The 19,699-nt window shown below is 36.5% G+C and overlaps 1 protein-coding gene across 3 annotated transcripts in view; it reads left to right on the forward strand.

Moving 5' to 3' along the window:
- Positions 1 to 19,699, forward strand: part of Atp6v1h (ATPase H+ transporting V1 subunit H) — a 114,922-nt gene that overhangs the window by 50,681 nt on the left and 44,542 nt on the right. For all 3 annotated transcript variants that reach the window (XM_010611101.3, XM_010611100.3, XM_010611102.2), the window contains one exon: positions 2,796 to 2,988. In XM_010611101.3, coding sequence (XP_010609403.1) covers positions 2,796 to 2,988 — 193 coding nt within the window. The remainder of the gene's footprint in view (positions 1 to 2,795; positions 2,989 to 19,699) is intronic.

The raw sequence follows: 19,699 nt of genomic DNA on the forward strand, positions 1-19,699 counted from the left end.
TAACTTGCATTTGTTGTAAGAGGGAGAGCGGAGGTCTAAATAGTGGTGAATGCCATTTACTCCACAGGTCCCTTCCTCTGGGAACCCTCCTTCTGACTGCCTGAATCTCTAAGATATTTGAGAGCATTTTTGCCTCCTACCATATCCCCCATGCCTTGTGCTATATCTCCACATAGTTCCTCAGCAAATATTTAAGTCTCTATATTTAGGTATATCCTGGATTTTTCTGTCCTTTGTGCCCCTATAGTGGGTACTTTGTCCTGAACCACTGTATTCAGGGTTCTTGTCCTAAACTGAATCCCTTATTCTTCTTCTTTTTTTTTGTGGTACTGGGGATCGAACTCAGTACCTTGCACTTGTGATGCAGGCTCAGCGCCACTAAGCTGAATTCCCTGCCAATCCCTTCCTTATTCTGGTAAAAGGGTACTTTATTTTGTTCATTAGGATAATTTAACAATTATTTTAAAATTTGTTTTTATAAGTACATGTATGCAATAAATAATGACCACACTTACTGTAGGGAGTTGATACATTTACATAACACATCTTCATTCTTTTTCATTTCCTTTCTTTCCCTCTTTTCCTGATTCCTCCATTAGGATATTTCTTGTGGTTAATCTTTACACACAGAAGACTCATCTTTTCAGTAAAATCATGTCTTGTATATAAACATTGAAGTTTCTTACACTTCTCTGTAATGTTCATTGTGCTAACAGTTACTTCCTTTGAAACCTTTCTACTTTGGCTTCAACAGTGCGGTACTGTCTCTGAGCTCTCCTTACCCTTATGTTCATTTAAAAATAAAAAAAAAAAGAATTTTAACAGAAATAATTTGATGTGAAGAATATTAACTAGGTATACATTTGCTAACTAATTTGTTCTGAAAACAAAACAAAAAACCTAACTGAAGTATCTGGGAGGTAGCAGGTGCAGATACCACCCATAAAGCTGGGAGGAGCAAAAGTCAGAGGTTTGATCAATGGCATTTATAAGCTTTGACAAGTAGTGAGGGAATCTGAAGTTCACAGCTGTGAGGAGGAAGCTCTGTTCCTCTGATGTTGATGTCTCTGAATTCTGAGGAAGAGCCTCGTACAAGGACTCAGGCCTTTTGACGAGGATCCCTAGTTGGCTAGAGTTGGTGTCTGAAGTTACATGAAAATGTTTGTTCTGCTAGAACTCAAAAATGAAGCTGAATTTGGCTGCTTTTAATGGAAGGAACTAACGCTCTGGGGTTAAAAAGTCTTGCTGAGTGAAGCTCACCGGAACAGGAAGCCAAGAGAAGAAAGTTCCTTCTATCTCTATCTTTTTGGTCAGCCCCGAACTGTCTTGGTTGAGCCTCACGGGAGCAGCAGGTATAGCAGAGGTGTGGTTTTCAGGGTCTCAGACACAGCACCACCAAGCCAAGTGTAGAAATTTAATAATTGGAACAGTCAGAGAACAAAGAGATTAGGTAAGAGATTTTATAGTGTTTGAGCCGCTGGTGTCAGTATTTTAAAAAGTAAGTTTTATGTAATAACCCAGTCTGAAGGAGATTCAAGGGAGAACCCATGCATGAGAAAATTAAGGCAAATTTAGAACTGTATATAAGTCACAAAAATGGAGAATTGGCACAGATACAAGACTTCTGTCAAGTTAATAGAAGCCTTATACTGTAAAATTTGACTTCATAAGCCTGGGGATTTGGTTCAGTGATTCTGCTGCCTGCTTCACAAGCACAAGGGCCTGAGTTTGATTCCTGGTACCACAAAAAAAAAAAAAATGACTTCATAAAACTTTTTATTAATAGAGTAGTAGCCTTAGGTTTACAGAAAAATTGAAATTATTCGGAGTGACCATTGTTCTCCCCCTCCAAAGGTTTTCTTTTCCCATTTTTCTCCCCCTCCAACGGTTTTTTTTTTTTTTTTTTTTTTTTTTTTTTGGTACCAGGAATTGAACTCAGGTCCTTGCGCTTGCAAGGCAGGCCACTGAACCGCTGAGCTAAATCCCTGGCCCTGGTTTTCTTATTATTAAAATTTTGTATGATTGATATATTTGTTCCAACAGAATCAATATTGATACATCATTATTAACAGAAGCCCATAGTTTATATTAGGGTCACTGTGTTGAACACTTGTATCCTTGCTGGTCATTTCAAATTATTTGATCATTTCTGACTTTCATTGTATGAATGTGGGCCTTTCTCCCAGGAAATTTCCCAAGCTATCTGCTGTTATTTATATTATCTCCTTGGAATAACTTCCTTCATTTCTATGACACTTCTTCATTTCTTATTGGTGAAATAAGATATAAAGCTGGAAGCTTCTGAGGGTTTTTTCTGACTCCAAATTCTGTGATTGGCTGTGTCAAAATTGGACTCATCATAAGTTTCTAAAGCCATGCCCTCCTTTCTCTGAATTTCCATTGTATTTTAAAGCTATCCTCTTGGTTGCCCATACTGAAAATCTAGATATGAAATGTGACTTGAAGATGTACATTTGTTTTGTCACCACTTCTGTTGATTTTCATTCTCTGTTGTCTGTCACATGCTCCTTCCTGTTCATGTCTTGTGCTCTTACAACTCTTGCTTTCCTTTCTTGTTGCTTCCCTGCTTCTGCTTCTTGAGGTTCTGTGGCTTTTGGAGAGAGGGGTAAGTGAAGCTGTGCTGGAAATGGCCCTCTGAGTTATTGCTGGTAGAGAAGAAACTGAGGACATAATTCAGAGAGCCTTGTTCTGTTGTTATGCAAAGAGAATGATTGCTCATTTCTTTTTGTTTTGCCATCATACTAAATATTTTCTAATTGTGTGTTCCTTTTCAGCATAATGGGAGTTTTGAGTAACAAATGTGGTTTTCAACTCCAGTATCAAATGATTTTCTCAATATGGCTCCTGGCATTCAGTCCTCAAATGTGTGAACACCTGCGGCGCTACAATATCATTCCTGTTCTCTCTGACATCCTTCAAGAATCTGTCAAAGAGAAAGTAACAAGAATCATTCTTGCAGCATTCCGGGTAAGTGCTTAGTATTTTTTTTTTTTTAAGTACTGGGGATTGAACTCAGGACTCTGCTTGAGAGACAGGTGGCAGCACCGCTGAGCTGAATCCCTGGCCTAGTGCTTAGTATTTTTTGTTGCTGCTGTTGTTATTGGTTGGTGGTGGTATGCATGTGTGTGTGTGTGGCATTTTCTGCCATGCAGTGTATTTAAATTTTTGTAAGTGAGAGAAAGTTATTTGTCCTCCATGTAGTTATGAAACTGTAGATTCTTGGTGAACATAGAGTAAAATACCACTGATTTAGCTCTATGGAATGGATAAGTGGAATAGGTGGGAGTTGACTCTAACAACAGAATGACTGACTTAGAAAATGGTTGAAGGAAATGTAATTGGGTTATGTTTAGATGAGGAGGTCCTTTTGTTATGGCTTGTCTAGATGTTCCCCAAAGCCTCATGGGGCCATAGGTGGAGCTTTTCAGAGGAGGGTATATGTTGCAAGGATGTGATGCTGGGATTGATTCATGGTTCAATGCTAGGATTAAGGGTAGCCCACACTAGGTGTGAGTGCTATCCTCCCTAAGGGTGGGTAGCCTAGATAGGATATAAGGGATAGAGTTCTTATGGTTAAAAATAAATGATGTAGAAATAAGAAAAACGTATAAATTAGCCATAATCCCACTCCCAGATATAGAGGCCTATTAAGCATTTTAAAGCTTGAAATTTGTAGTTTCTGTCCCCTTTCTGTGCAAGGCATCAACTCTGGATGAAAGGCAGTGGACATTGGAATATTGAAGGAATCACTAAAGCTAGAGAGAATTTTTGAATTCTTTGCTCTTCAGGATTTTTTGGTGCCTGGTTGGCATTAATGACCATGGAGGTGTGTGGTGAGTGTGCTCACCATGGACTGTGGGATCAGGCTCCGTGGACTTGTGGCTTCCAGGCCTTTGGCATTTACTTAGCTGCTCCATGTTTGATCTTTTACTTGTGTCCAGTGAGAGCAACATCATCTCTTCTAAGTTTGTCACTATACCCTTTTTTTTTTGGTACCGGGGATTGAACTCGGGTCCTTGAGTTTGTGAGGTAGGCGGCAGAACGACTGAGCTGAATCCCTGGCCTCTTGTCACTGTACCTATTTGATGCCCATGTGTTAATAAAATGTAGGTGCACTAAATCAATCTTTGGCATGTATTAGAACCCCAGTAAATATACAGTGGGCCTTTGACTTATAAACCCTTTTTTTTTGGTACCGGGGATTGAACTCGGGTCCTTGAGTTTGTGAGGTAGGCGGCAGAACGACTGAGCTGAATCCCTGGCCTCTTGTCACTGTACCTATTTGATGCCCATGTGTTAATAAAATGTAGGTGCACTAAATCAATCTTTGGCATGTATTAGAACCCCAGTAAATATACAGTGGGCCTTTGACTTATAAACCCAACTCATTTGTGAGGGCTGTTTATAACTTAAGTTGGTTGTAAATCAAGACTATTTTTTCCATAAGAAATAATGACAATGTACATAATGCATTCCAGACCGCCAAAAGTACTCCTTAACTGACCTTTTCATAATACAAAAGCATTGTATAATTTGTGTAATTTACCGGAAATACCAATAATTTTCCTTGTGTATTTACCAAAAAGTTATAAAATGTGCCTAGTCTACCAGAAACAACAATTACCTACTGTACTACCATTCACATTGACATCTTTGGCTTACAGGAAGGGAGGATGGAAGGTGGTACTGTTTGGAAGGAGAGTCCCCTTCCATGAGAACACCAAGAGGGGCTGGGGATTTAGCTCAGTGTCACTGCACCTGCCTTGTAAGTGCAAGGTCCTGAGTTTGATCCTGGCTCTCTGGTGTTTTTCCTCTCCTTGAGCGAGTCTGTAGCCCACTAGGATCTGCTTCTGGCTCACGAGGTCTCAACCTTTACAGAACTAAAAACTGGTCTAAGATGGTCTGTTTCTGTCTTTAACACTGTTCTGTAGTATTATGTGACATTGTCATTAAACAAAATAATGAAGCGATTGGCTTTTTCTCTGTCTGGGTTGGTATTCTCTACAGATGTTGGTAGCTCTGTCCATTTCTTCAGGAATTCCTTTATTTCAGAAGAACTTTGATCCACTGGTTGTTGATATTCCCTTTCTCTTCAGAAAGCTTCTCAATGGCTATTCTCTGCTGCTCAGCCAGAAGAAGTTCCTCTGAGTGTTCTTCCACCAGTACCTCAGCATCTGTCTAACTACAGTTTGGTAGACTCTGCTATGGTGACAGTGTTATCAACCAGGGGGTCAGTTGAAGGCTCAGGCTCTTCTACACAGCCTTCAGTCTCTCTCTTCTATAATTTTAGGCCATACTTTCTTCCAGGCAGATCTCAATGTCCTTAGAGAGACATTGGCCCAGGATTTCTCAAGTAGCCCCACACAGGAAAGACCAGCATTTGGTTTGTAACTCAAGACTTTGGTTATAAGTTAAAAATTCTGGTTGTAACCCAGGTTGTTCATATTGAGCCTGGTCAAAACGTGAGGGTCTACTGTATTTGGGACTGTGCAAGAGATTGGACAAAACGACTGAAAGAAAATGTAGAAAAACTTTCTGTAGGAGTAGGGTAATAGTATGAGTTTATTGAAATTTTTATTGATTTCTTTATTGGCTGATTTAAAAAATCTTTTTAACATTTGGTTACTTTGTTTTATTCTTTTAATATTAAAAGGATAAAATCCAATGACACATCTCTTGCTTGAAGGTACTGCTACATTGAGAATCAGTATATCTCTAAGACTCTGACAGCTAGTTTTCATAATTATCTAAATGTCACTAACAAATAGGAAGTTTATTATAATACATTTCATAGAGCAAGATTAGAGTGAGAGAGTCCTTATTTTCCTGGACTTTTTTTTCCCCTTTAATTGAAAACTGTTATAACATAGTTTTGAAAAATCTCTTTTCAGAATAATCACTCAACCATTAGGAACTATAGTCATCCTAGAGTCAATGACTTTGCCATTAGATTGTCCTAGAAAGATACCTTGAATTATTTTTTTGTGTGACTCTCACTTCTGAAAGGTCAACAGATTCCTAAGAAATGAAAGTGAATAGGATTATTTTTCAATTTATATTTACATGGGCTTTTCAGTATGTTAACTATTTTTGAAATTAAAATACCTATTCTTAAAGATGTTGATGACTATAAAAATTTATCAAAAATTTCTTGTAAGCTTTTCATAATTTGTTAGTAAGATGTTTGAGGTAAAGTAGAAGCGTAGAAAGGAGCTGAAATAGAAGTCCATGTCTTTAGCTGTTTTGTTGTCGTACAGAGTATGTCTTCTCACTTATATCTTTTGCTTCAGTTTTGAGAAACAACTTGACTTTTTTAGTATTCTGTAGTGTTGTAAACTTTTAGGAAAAAATGAGATAGTACTTTTTTTGTTTGTTTGTTTTGTTTTATAGAGACAAGGTCTCACTATGCAGCTCAGGCTGGCTTGAACTCACTATGTAGCCTAGGCTGGCCTCAAACTTGCAGTGATCCTCCTGCCTCAGCCTTCCTGTGCTGGGATAACAGGGGTCCACCACCACACCCGAGATAGTAGCACTTTATAGTGACAGGTTAAGATTTAATCTAAAGTCCTGCATAAGTTGCTTTAAGTATTGTATGGTAGCTATTCTTATCTGAATGTCCTGCAAAATTTTTAGTTTTTGTTTCTCCTCCTTTCCATTGTTTTTCATTTTGGATCATTATTATGTTGAATTGAGTGGTTATTGAAAGCAGGCATCTCTTCATACTATAATATAATACAAGAGAGGTGTTAGTAGATGGTAGTTGAGTCCTACCTTTCCAGCTATTCCTTCCTCCCTCCCTCACTTCCTTTCTGTGTGGATCACTTTGTTCACCTATCCAACAATGTATCTGATTTTTTTTTCCTCATTGAGTTTATTGGTACTTTTTAAAGTTATATTCATCATTGGGATCTTGTACCTTTACATGTTAGATCTTGGCTCTAATTTTTTCCCCATACCCTCCTCTTCCTTTACCCCCTCCACCTTTCCCTGTTTACAAAGACTGTGTTTCCATTTTATCCTTTTCTCATATTTTTCTTTTCCCTTCTTTCCTTTCCTCTACCCTTCCTACTTCCCCTCCTCTTTTAGCCCTTTTCTTTCTTTTTCACATTATCAGTTATACAATGTGAACCTTATTTATACTTTTAGTTTTTCACACCAGAGAAAGTATTTGGTATTTACATGTGTGTCCTTTTCATATCACTTAAGAGGATGGCCTCAATGTGCATCCACTTTTCTGTAAATGACTCTAGATTCTCATTCTTTATGGCCTAGTAGTACTTCATTTTATAGAAAAATAACATCTTTAATCCAGTCTCCAGTTGATAGGCAATTGGGCTGTTTCCAAGTTTTAGCTATTACAAACTGTGCTGATATAAACATGGGTGTGCACATATCACTGTGGTATGATTCTTTTAATTCTTTTGGGAAGATACCCAGCACAGGGATAGCTAGGTGAAATGGAACCTCTAATCCTAGTTTGTTGAGGTATCTCCATACTGATTTCCACAGTGGTTGCACCAGTCTGCACTCCCAGCAACAATGGAGAAGTGTTCTTTTCTCCCCACAACCCCACCAGCATTTGTTATTGGTAGATTTCTTGATAGCAGCCATTCTTTCTGGGATGAGACAGAATCTCAGTGTTGTTTTCATCTGCATCTCTCAAATGACCAGTAATGGTGAACATTTTTTAAAATGTTTATTTGCTGCTTTTATTTCTTTTTCTAAGAAATGTTTGTTAATTTCAGATGCCCATTTTTGAATTGGGTCTTTATATTTGGGGGAATGTCATTTTTTGAGTTGTTTATATATTCTAGATAGTAAACCTTTGTCTGAGGAATAGCTGGTAAAATTTTTTCCCACATTTTAGGTTGTCTCTTAGCTCAGTTGGTGGTTTCTCTTGCACTGCAAAAACTTTTTAATAAGATGAGATCCCAGTTGTTGATTCTTTGTGTTAGTTCCGTGCTACTGAGGATTTGTTCATAAAGTCTTTTCCTATGCCAATGTCTTCAAGAGTTCTACCTAATGTATCTTCTGACAAGTTTAGTGTTTCTATTTTAATATTTAGATCTTTAATCCACTTGGATTTTAGTTTAGTGCATAGTGAAAGATAAGGGTCTAGTTTTAATCTTTGGCAGGTTGAAATACAGTTTTTCCACTACAATTTATTGAGAAGGCTCTTTTTCTTCCACTGAGGATGGTTGGCCCCTTTGTCAAAGGTTAGGTAGCTGAGTACATCTGGAGTTGTTTTTGTTTCTTCCAGTCTATTGCACTGATCCTCCGGTCTGTTTCTTTGCCAGTACCATGCTTGTTTGTTTGTTTGTTTTTTAATCACAGTGGCACAGTGGATTTGTAGTACAGTTTCAGGTCGTGTGGGGATTGTCATACTCCCTGTCATGTCTCTGTTGCATAGAATTACTTTTGTGAATCTAGGTCTCTTCTTGTTCCAAATGAATTTTTGAATTTTTTTTCTCTAGTTATGTGAAATATACGGTTGGGATTTCAATCGGGATTGCATTGAATCTGTATAGCAATTTTGGAAGTATGGCTATTTTCACCATGTTAATTTTTCTTACCCAGGAGCAAGGGATGTTTTTCCATTTTCTTTTTCTTTTCTTTTGTTTTTTGGTACCAGGGATTGAACTCGGGTCCTTGCGCTTGCAAGGCAGGCCACTGAACTGCTGAGCTAAATCCCCGGCCCGTTTTTCCATTTTCTTATGTCCTCTTAGATACCTATTTTTCAGAGTGCTGTAATTTTCATTGTAGAGGTCTTTTGCATTCTTCATTAGATTCCTTCCTACATATTTCATTTTTTTGGATGCTATTGTGAAAGGGATTGTTTCACTAATTTCTTTCTCAGTGTATCTCTTATTTGTGTACAAGAAGGCTATTGATTTTTGGGTGTTTATCTTGTATTGGGCTACTCTACTGAATCTGTCCATTAAGTGTAGAAGTCTTTTGGCAGAGTTTTTTGGGTCTTCTATCTAGAGTATCGTATCGTCAGCAAATATTGACAATTTAACTTATTCCTTTCCTGTCTTTATTGTTTTTATTTCTTTCTCTTGTCTAATTGCTTTGGCTAATATTACCAGAACTATATTGAAGAGGAGTAGTGATAGTGCGCATCCTTGTCTTATTCCTGATTTTAGCATTAAGGTTTTCAGTTTTTGGACATTTAGTATGTTGGCTGTTGGTTTTTCATAGATAGCCTTTATCAAATTGAGATAAAGAACATCTATTCCAATTTTCTGCAGTTTTTAAAAATCATGAATGAGTGTTTTTTTTGTCAGATGCCTTTTTGCATCTATTGAGATAATCACATGGTTTTTGTTCTTGACTTGGTTAGTACAGTGTATTACATTTATTGTTTTTCATATGTTGAACCATCCTTGCATCCCCGGGATAAATCTGACTTGGTCAGGGTGTATGATCTTTTTGATGACCCTCTGTATTCTGTTTGCCAGTATCTTATTGAGGATTTTTGCATCTGTGTTCATTAGGAAGATTGGCCTGTAGTTCTCTTTTTTGGTTGGAACTTTCCTTGGTTTTGGAATCAAAGTTAACGCTAACTTCCAGAAATGAATTTGGAAGTATAGCTTCCCTTTCAATTTCATTGAAAAGTTTAAAGAGTAGTGGCAGTAGTTCTCAAAATGTTTTGTGGAATTCATCGGTGAAGCCATCAAGACTTGGGCTTTTCTTTGTTGGTAAATTTTTAATTATGTTTGAAATTTCACTGTAATTGAGGTGTTTAGAATATTTTTATCTTTGTTCAACTTTGGTTATTCATATATATCTAGAAATCTGTCCATTTCTTCTCTTTTTTCCATTTTATTGGAGTACAGATTCTTGAAGTAGGTATTGATGATCCTGTGATTTCTGCTGGATCTGTTTGACTTCATCTTTTTCATTTGTAATTGCATGGATTTGGGCCTTTTCTTTCCTTTTTTGACCAGATAAGCTAATGGTTTATCGATTTTATTTATTCTTTCAAAAAAAACCAACTCTTTGATTCATTAAGTTTTTTGTATCATTCTCTTAGTCTCCATTGCATTGATTTCTGCCCTGATCTTTATAATTTCCTCTCTTGTATAATCTTTGGGTTTGTCTTGTGCTTCTTTTTCTATGAGTTTAACATTCAACATTAGGTTATTTATTTGAGCTCGCTCTGTTTTCCTAGTGTGGGCATTCACTGCCATGAATTTCCCACATTGAACTGCTTTCATTGTGTCCTATAGATTCCTGTATGTTGTATTGGCATTATTTTTTATTTGTAAAAACTGATTAATTTCTTCTGTGACTCATTGTTCAGGAGAGTGTTGTTCAATTTCCATGTGTTTGTGAAGTTCTTGTGGTTTTTATGCTATTGATCTCCAGTTTAATTGCACTATGGTCTGGTAATATAGATGGGATGACTTTGATTCCTTTGCATTTATTTAAACTTGTTCCATGAGCTAGTATATGGTCTATTTTGGGGAATGACCTGTGTGCAGCTGAAAAGAATGTATATTCTGATTTTGTGGGTTGGAATACTTTGTAGACGTCTATTAAGTCCATTTGTTCAAAAGCGTGGTTCAGTTCTAATATTTTCTTGTTGACTTTTTTGTCTGAATGACCTGTCTATTTGTGACAGTGGGGTATTTAGGTACCCTACTACCATTGTATTAGTGCTTATTTGGTTTTTCATGTCCCTTAATATTTGTTTTGTATAGTTGGGGGCATTAATATTGGTGCATATATATTTATGATCGTCATCTCTTCCTTTTGTATTGTTCCCTTTACAAGGATGTAGTGACTTTCTCTCTCTTTATTAGTTTTGATTTGAAATTTACTTTGTCTGCAAATAAGATAGCTGCCCCTGCTTTTCTCTGGGCTCCTGTCACATGGAGAACTGTTTTCTATCCTTTTATTTTCAGTCTATGAGTTTCTTTTTTGAATTATGTGCATTTCTTGTATACAGCATATTGTTGGGTTTTGCTTCTTAATCCATTCTACCAGTCTATTTCTTTTGATTGGCGAATTTAAACCATTAACATTGATAGTTATTACTGCTATGTATTGACTTACATTGTCATGTTATTGACCTGTTGTTGGCTCTTTTTAATTTTTCCCCCTCTCTCTTTAGTTTCTTGCCTTGTCTAATTCATTTGTTCTGTTGGGCCTCATGGTGTTGTGACCTTCATTGTCTTTTTCTAGGATATTGTTTAGAATTGTTTGCAGTCCTGGTTTCATATCCATGAAGTTTCTCAGCTGTTCTTTGTCATGAAAGTATCTTATTTCCCCATCCATTTTGACAGAGAGTTTTTCAGGATACAGCAGTGTAGGTTGAAGTTTGTTTTTTTGGCAGGGCTTGAAATACCTTACTCCAGGCTCTCCTTGACTTGAGGGTTTATATTGAAAAGTCTGCTGTGCTTCTGATGGGTTTTTCTTTTCATGTGATTTGTTTCTTTCCCCTAACTGCCTGCAATATTTTGTTCTTCTGTTGGGTTTTCAGGATCTTGTTTATTATGTCTATGAATAGATTTTTTTTTTTAATCATAGCTAGTTGGAGTCCTATATGCCTTACTTATCTGTATGTCAAACATTTTTGTTGTGTTTGGGAAGTTTTCTGTCATTAATTCTGTGAACATAGTTTTTATGTCATTTGTACTTTCTCCTGTTTTTTCATGTACTCCTATCAGTCTTATTCTTTGTGTCATCTAGGAGCTCTTGGATTGATTTCTCATTGTCCCTTAGGTTTTTTTTTTTTTTTTTTTTTTTTTTTTTTTTTGGTACCAGGGATCAGACTTGGGTCCTTGCACTTGCGAGGCAGGCAGCAGAAGCTCCCTTACCATTTTAAAGAGATCTCTCTTTTCATGGTCACTCACTGCCATTCTGTCTTCTATATCTGACATTCTTCAAATTGGGTCAGTCTGTTGTGTATACTTTCAATAGAGTTTTTTTTTTTTTTAAATCTTCTAGATATTTATCTGAATCTGTTTCATGGATTCCATTTCTTTCCTGGGTTGGGCATTCATAATTTCCATTTCTTTCCTATGCTGGGCATTTATGACTTCTACCATGGTCCTGAACTCACGTATTTTTTTATCTGTTTGTGTTCTAGAGTCTCTAATTATGTCTTTCATTCTGCTCGCCATCTCTTAGTTATCTGGGAAATTATTTCTGTTTTGAAATTCTCTAGAGCCTGTTTGATCTGCTTTGTTACTTCTTGTGGTATCAGTTCAGGCTGTCCTGGTGGGTGATTTTCAGACTTTTCCACCTCGTTTCCTCTACAGTTTGCTCTTCGTGAGCTGAAAGTCTATATTTGTACTTTGCTTAAATGTCTCTTCTTTTCTGTTATTGTTGTTGGTACAGTCCTTGGTTTAATTCCAGGATTAATACTTCAGTCTTCTAGATTTAGCTGATCTTTCGGTTTTGAGTCTCTAATGACTCAGAGACACCCTGATTTTCATAATACCAGAAAGGAAATCTGATTAAATCAATCTCAACAACTTGGCCCAAGTGATTAAAATCAACAACACAGTAACATCAAGCACAGCTTAGAAATTGACAATTTGTGGTAGTTATTAATCTATTACCTTTAACCATGTGAGTTAAATAAAAAAATCGATGACCAGCCCAAAATATGTTTATAGTGAATAAACTCTTCAATATAGCAACTTTACCCTTCAGGATGGGGACTTAGAAGGAATTGGGAAAAGAGGAATAGATAGGTAGAAGGATAGGTTTCAAATGAAGCCAGAGGACACAGCAAGATCATGCAAAGTCTATGAAACTGTTGACAACAAGAGTGAAAGAGTGAAAGAACAAAAACAAGAATAGAACAATTTAATACCAATAGGAAAGCTATAAATTGTACTCACTTTCCTTTGAAACTATTGACAATTGAGAGAAGGAAAGATAGAGAAGAAAAGAAAAAGAGAAGAAATTGGAATTAGGGCAGGAACAGGAACAAAAAGTGAGATGAAGAACAATGTGGGAGATTGAGAGAGTGGGAAAATGAAGAAAGAGAAAAGAAAGAATTGGGAGTGGGAAAAATAAATATTTAAAAATTAAAATTAAAAATAAGAGGAAAAGAAAGAAGAAATACTTAAAAAAAATTAAAGGGCCTCAATCTGGGTATGTCTCTGCTGTCACAATAGGTGATTTAAGCAGTAATGTGCAGATCTAAGTCAGTTAGTCTCAGCAAGCCAGTAGCAGACCCCTGAGATTCAGGCTAATTTCTGGCTGCAAGGCCCAAGTTGAGTTCCCTGAATTCCTGTGGGGTTAAACTCTGCAAGGTTCTACGGTAGGTTTTAGCTGCCCTTCCCCAGAAGATAGTTCAGGTTCTGATGGGAGGGTGATTCTTTCAACTTACCAATTATGGTGGTCTGGTGTGCCTTTATTACAGTCACTTCTGTTCTGTCTTCTAGAGCTCAGTACATTGGCCTTTATGACCATCCGAAAGAGAGTGGGGGGTTTGATGCTGTGAGGACACTGCACGCTGGGCAGTCCTCACTGTCTGCTCCCCAACATTTAGGAGGTCTGAAGGTTGCTGACATCAGTAAATAAGAGACAGTGGGAGGCACCTAGAAATGAAATTTTTTCTATGTGATATTTTTTGAAGACCAAATACATGAAAGTAATATGTTACTTACTGAGGATGTGCAAAGGAAAAATACTTTTGCTGAGTGCCATTGTATTTTTAAGAAATCTTTGTTTTGATGGGGGATAGAAATTCATGTTCCCTGAAATTGAAAAATGAACTTCAAAGGACAAAGGAGGTTAAAAGTAGGAAAGGTTGAGATAATTCTTGAGAAACAGCAGGGGTCTGGAAGTAGGTTGCCACCAACATCTTTATCAGGTGTAATTTATACAGAAAGTCAGAAGGTAGGTAAATATGAGTCAACTCCCTTGATGAGGGATGAATTAATGAAGTTGTCATGTGTTTGCAGCTCAAAAAGCTACAAGAAATACAGAGGCACACTGAGATTCTAGTATTAATTTCAATTTTTACCTGATATGCATGGAATTCATTGTGATGATCTCTGGGCTCCCATTGTCTCTAATGTTGACCTGGTCCATTCTCAGAAATAATAGTTGTTTGGGACCTCTCTGTGCTAAATCTGTGTTAAAGCAATTATTTATACTAATATGCTGAGGGCTGAAACTCAAATGGATTTTTTGACATGAGAATATCTTTAGCCTATACAACTGGTCTGAAATTCAGCCATTTCTAAGGATGTAGGGAAGCCATTTGATTTAGACCATTAAACAGGTTGAAAAAATGATCTTTTAAAGAATCATTCACAGATTTCTATATTCTTTGAATAAGATTTCATTGATGTGATTGAGGGTGGTCAGGGCATATTATTTTATTTCATATCTTGAAAATCAGAAGGAAATTTTTGTACCAAAGACTATTGTGATAGTGTTGAGCTGCTATAAGCTGAATAAATCTAGCAGTTTCCAATTATTATTTTTTGCATTTGAAGGGATGGATTTTATTTTTTAAAATGTCAGTCTCACTTATTCATAGTAGGTGCTGAACTCCTGGTCTCTGCAAATGTTATTGCTGTTGGTTAAATTGATTTGTTAATCTTTGGTTCCTTAAATAAACTAGGATGTTTTGGAGCTGTGACTGAGATTGACATTGGAGATCATCATTGTCTAGAGTTTTACATCTGCTGTAAGTTTTATTGCCCTTTTGGCTCTGCTTAATCAGGAGCCTACATTAAATGTCAGATAATAAGGTAAATTATATTTTTATAACTTTATTATATTCACAGGAGGGCTTAACAATTACCACCAACATGAGTACTTTTCATTAGATATATTAATCATTACTTTTAATTCACATCTATGCACACATATTAATATTCATATACATGCATATATACATCTTTCTGTGTAAGCAGTTCATAGTCATAACTCTTTCAAAGAGACTAGCTCTAGTTTGAATTTTTGCAGATGTTTGCTCACTGCTTTGACCCAGAAATGTATTGTCATAAAAAATCCTATGTACAGGTTTATTCTTTATTACCTATTTCAGGATTCCTGCCCAGACCTCTCTGATTAAATTTCTTTAATTTTTAAATGTTTTTCAGCATTGGGATTGAACTCAGGGCCTTGTACCGGTTGGGCAAGTGCTCTTCTACTAAGCTATATTCACAGCCCCTTTAATTTTGAGATAGGGTCTAAGATGCCCATGTTGGTCTCTAACTTGCCATCCTTCTGCATCACTTTCCTGTCTAGCAGGAATATATAGGTGTGTGCACTGTACCATGTGAATCTCTTTCTTTTTTATTAGATATCAGGTGTGGATGAAGCTTAGCAAGACAGACATTGTTAATCTTGGGGTTAGACCTTTTTTTTTTCTGGGTTTTTTGAGACAGGGTCTCACTATGTAATTGAGACTGACTTGGAACTCACTATGTAGCCCAGGTTGGTCTCGAACTCACAGCGATCCTCCTGCCTCAGCCTCCCGAGTGCTGGGATTACAGGTGTGTACCACCACACCTGGCTTGGGGTTAGACCTCTAATACAGTGCTCCTGAAAGTGTGATTTGCATTACCAGTGCACTTTCAGTGAACTGTTAGCTGCCTGCAGTGAATAAGTATGAAAAGGAAGAGTGAACATTTAAAAACTTTCAAGAGTTTGACAAAATAATTACATGTGTGTTGAATTTTATGATACAAGTTTTGAGCTTGGATTTTGTTTATGCTTAAAAATTCATTCCTGCCAGGGGTGGTAGTAATCCCAGCATTTAGGAGGCTGAGGCAGGAGGATTGCCATGCATTTGAGGCCAGCCTCGACTACATAATGAGTTCAAGGTGCCTGAACTACATAGTTAGATCTTGTCTCAAAAAAATTATGTTTTTTAATAAAAATATTTATTCATGACTAATTGAAAATTAAGAAGCAAAACTGGTCTTCACCAAAGTTGTTTGTTTTACCATGTGTTTTGCATGGTTTTGGTGAAAGATCTGAATTGTCATTTCATTTCATCTTCTTAGTAGTCAGTCTTTGCACATGCATTTTCTGAAGGCCAACATAATCTTTTTTTTTTTTTTTTAAATTTTATTGAGTTTATTGGTACATTTAGGGATACAGTACAGTTACATTCATTGTTGGGATCTTGTACCTTTACATGGCAAGTCTTGATTCTCATTTTTTCCCCTTACCTCTGCCCTCCCTTCACCCCCTCCTCCCCTCCCCATCTACAAACACTTTATTTTCCTCTTTTCATTCTCTCACATTTTTTTCTTTTCCCTTTTTGTTCTTCCCCTATGCATCACACCTTCCCTACACCTTTAGCTCCTTTCTTCCCATTTCTAAATGTCAGTAATCTTATTAGAATCTTATGCATTGTTGCAGAATATTCACACCAGGGAAACTATTTGGTATTTACACATGTGGGACTTATTTATTTCACTTAGGAGTATATCTTCAATATGTATCCATTTTCCTATGAATGAATCTATTCTCTCGCTCTTTATGGCTGAGTAATATTCCATTTTATAGAAAAACCACAACTTCTTTATCCAGTTTCCAACGGATGGGCAAATAGGTTGTTTCCAAGATTTAGCTATTACAAACTGTGCCGCTATAAACATGGGTGCACATACTTCTCTGTGATATGATTCTTTTAGTTCTCTTGGAAAGATACCCAACAGAGGGATGGCTGGGTCAAATGGAACCTCCAGTCCAAGCTCTTTGAGGTATCTCCATATTGATTTCCATAGTGGTTGCACTAGTCTGCACTCCCACCAACAATGGAGGAGGGTTCCTTTCTCCCCACAACCCCGCCAACATTTGTTATTGTGTGATTTCTTGATAGCAGCCATTCTTTGTGGGGTGAGGTGGAATCTCAGTGTTGTTTTCATCTGCATCTCTCGAATGACCAGTGATGCTGTATTAGCCACTTATTTTGTTGGGTGAAGATGCCATTTAGTTTTAGGGTCTTACAGAATTGTGTTACTTCCACCTTAGGTTGTTTCTGGCAGTTCATTTTCTTAAGTACTTTTCATAACTCATCCATTCTTCCTTTTCATTCTTTATCAGTCGGAAAGAGAAAAACTTTTAGAGAAAAAATAGATAAGGCTTAATGATTTCTTCCCTGACCTGTGAATTACAAAGAAGAACATTGTTTTGTTTCTAAATAGAAATTAGAAAGTTACTGGTCTTTAACTGGATTGCATTATGGGCTACAGAATCTATATGCAAGATGTTAGATGAGATCCAGTGTGTTCAGGGTGGTATGGCTATAGCCTCTGTGTAAGATTTAATTCTTTGAAATTAACCACTTGTTTATAGTGTGTCATAGTGAATGTGGCACATATACTTTAAAAGAATGGCTGTTTTACAGATGGAAATAGTGTTGTATAAATGTCAGGTCAGCATGGTTGATAGTATTATTAGGATGTTGTGTGAATTGCTTTTTCGTATATGTGCTACATAAGTGAGCACTGTGAACTGCTGTGTGTTTAGTGATTCTACAGTTTCGCAGAGAGTGGTAAAAATCTCTAGCTAACGTAGATTTTTTTCTCCCTTCAATTTGATCAATTTTTATTTCATGGATTTTGAAGTTGTTATAACATTTATGAATGTCATGTCTTCCTGATGTCCTTGTGTTTAGTGTGAAATGTCCCTTATCATTGATAATGCTTTTTGTCTTGTTGTATACTTTATTTGAAATCAATATGACAATTCAGTTTTTTTATGCTTGTACTTTACATGCTCTATCTTTTAATTTCACTGTGACATTACATTTAAAATTTGTCTCTCTTTTAGACAGTGTACATCTAAATCATGAATTTTGATGTGTTCTAATAATCTCTACCTATTAACCTGAGTGTTTAGTTGACTGGCATTTAAAGGAATTGTTGGTATGATTGGATTTATATCTACTGTGTTAGTTTGCTCATTTTTGTTGTTGTTCTCTCTCTTCAGTATTTGCTTGGTTGAATCTTTTTAAGTGCGTCATTTTAATTTTTATTTTGATATTTGAAATTTTCCATTTTGCAGTATTTCATTCCCTAGAGGCTGTTTTGTGTCACAATAGATATTCTTTTTGGTACTAGGGATCAAACTTGGGACCTTGTGCTTATGAAGCAGGCAGTGGAACTACTGAGCTAAATCCCCAGCCCACAATGTATATTCTTTTGCTGTTATATTTAAAGATAACACAGTATTGTGCTGTCTTATGTAAAATATAAAAAATGTGCAATCTTTTATGCTTGCATCCTACTGTTATATCTACATATGTTATAAATACATCAGCACAATAGTTTACCTTTTCCTTTAAGCAAACTTCTGTGTATTTTGGAAGTTAAGAGGAAAAAAACAATATTTTTTGGTTTTGAACTCAGGTCCTTACACTTGTGAGGCATGCTCACACTTTGTTTTATGTAGTTGAGAGACACATTTTCTGACTTAGGATAAAGCTTCCAAATTATATTGACCAAAAAAAAAAAATGAATAACTTCTATCTTAATTAGATGGAAGCTTTGATGACTCCTGTAGTCTGTGAGAACTTACTGAGGTCACTGTGGTGCCTCTGCTTCAGTTTTGTCTTCTTGTTTCAGAACTGTAAATCCAGAATTCTATACTCAATTTTATGTCAACAAAAATATCCCTCAAATAAACTTTGTCAGCTTGATAGTGATGTCTCTTTGTTTAGGCTTGGAGTTCTATTGGTATTCTACTCACCTTATATTTGTAATAAAAATATATCACAAGTAATTTGTGATATTATAGATATAAGCAGTGGGGAGCAATGTTAAGTTCACAAATATTTTATTAACTGTCAACTCTTGGCCAGATACTAAGCCAGGAACTGGCTATATAAAGAATGAGATACTACTCTCAAGGTACTTAAAATCTGGTAGAAATGTGAAGGAAAGAAGAATAGATACTGTTCGTATAGACTCACACATGCTGAGCGACATCTCTTTTGGTATTTATTTAGCATATTTACGATTGAAACAAGAAAGTCCAAATTTGGGTACAAATTATTTGGAGTTTTTTTTTTTTTGCAGGGGGGAATTTCAAAGAATTTGACGAAAGGAACTTTCTCGAGAGCAGGAACCGTATCTTGTTTGTTCTTGTTTCTAGGTACTAGCTTGGTCTTTGCTAAAAAATATGGGTTAATTCAATGAGCAGTTTGTCTTCAAATTCAAGAGGTTCCTTTGCTGTGTTCATAAGTACCTTAAGAATAGAAAAGCACAGAAGAAAGCTGGGGAATTTGCTTGAATATTGTTTTTTAAAAAATGTTTGAGTGGGAGATTTAAAAATTACTGTTTTTTGTGTACACTTGTAGGTTGATTAGAGTGGTGGGAATATGTGACTGACTGGAAACTAGAGAGATGAGTGCTAGGTGAGCAACAAAGGGAGAGTTCACTGTGGTGTGTTCAGGAGCAGGGCGATGAGAAACCATTGTGATGATTTAGTTTTAAATGTGTTCAGTGTTGTAAGGCACAATGGGGTCCATAATTAAAGATAAGCCAGTAAGCACATGTATCAGTCAACTTTTCATCACTGGCAGAACTCCTCAGATAATTAACTCATAAGGAAGAAAGGTTTATTTTGCCTCATAGTTTCAGAGGTTTCAGTCTGTGGTTGCTTGGCCTCTCTACTTTTGGGCTCTCAGTGAGGTAGCACATTGTGGCAGGAAACATATAATAGAGGAAGGAGGCTGGCATTG

Source organism: Fukomys damarensis, unplaced genomic scaffold (assembly GCF_012274545.1).
Source record: "Fukomys damarensis isolate Sample0158 unplaced genomic scaffold, DMR_v1.0_HiC HiC_scaffold_5, whole genome shotgun sequence".
Lineage (NCBI taxonomy): Eukaryota > Metazoa > Chordata > Mammalia > Rodentia > Bathyergidae > Fukomys > Fukomys damarensis.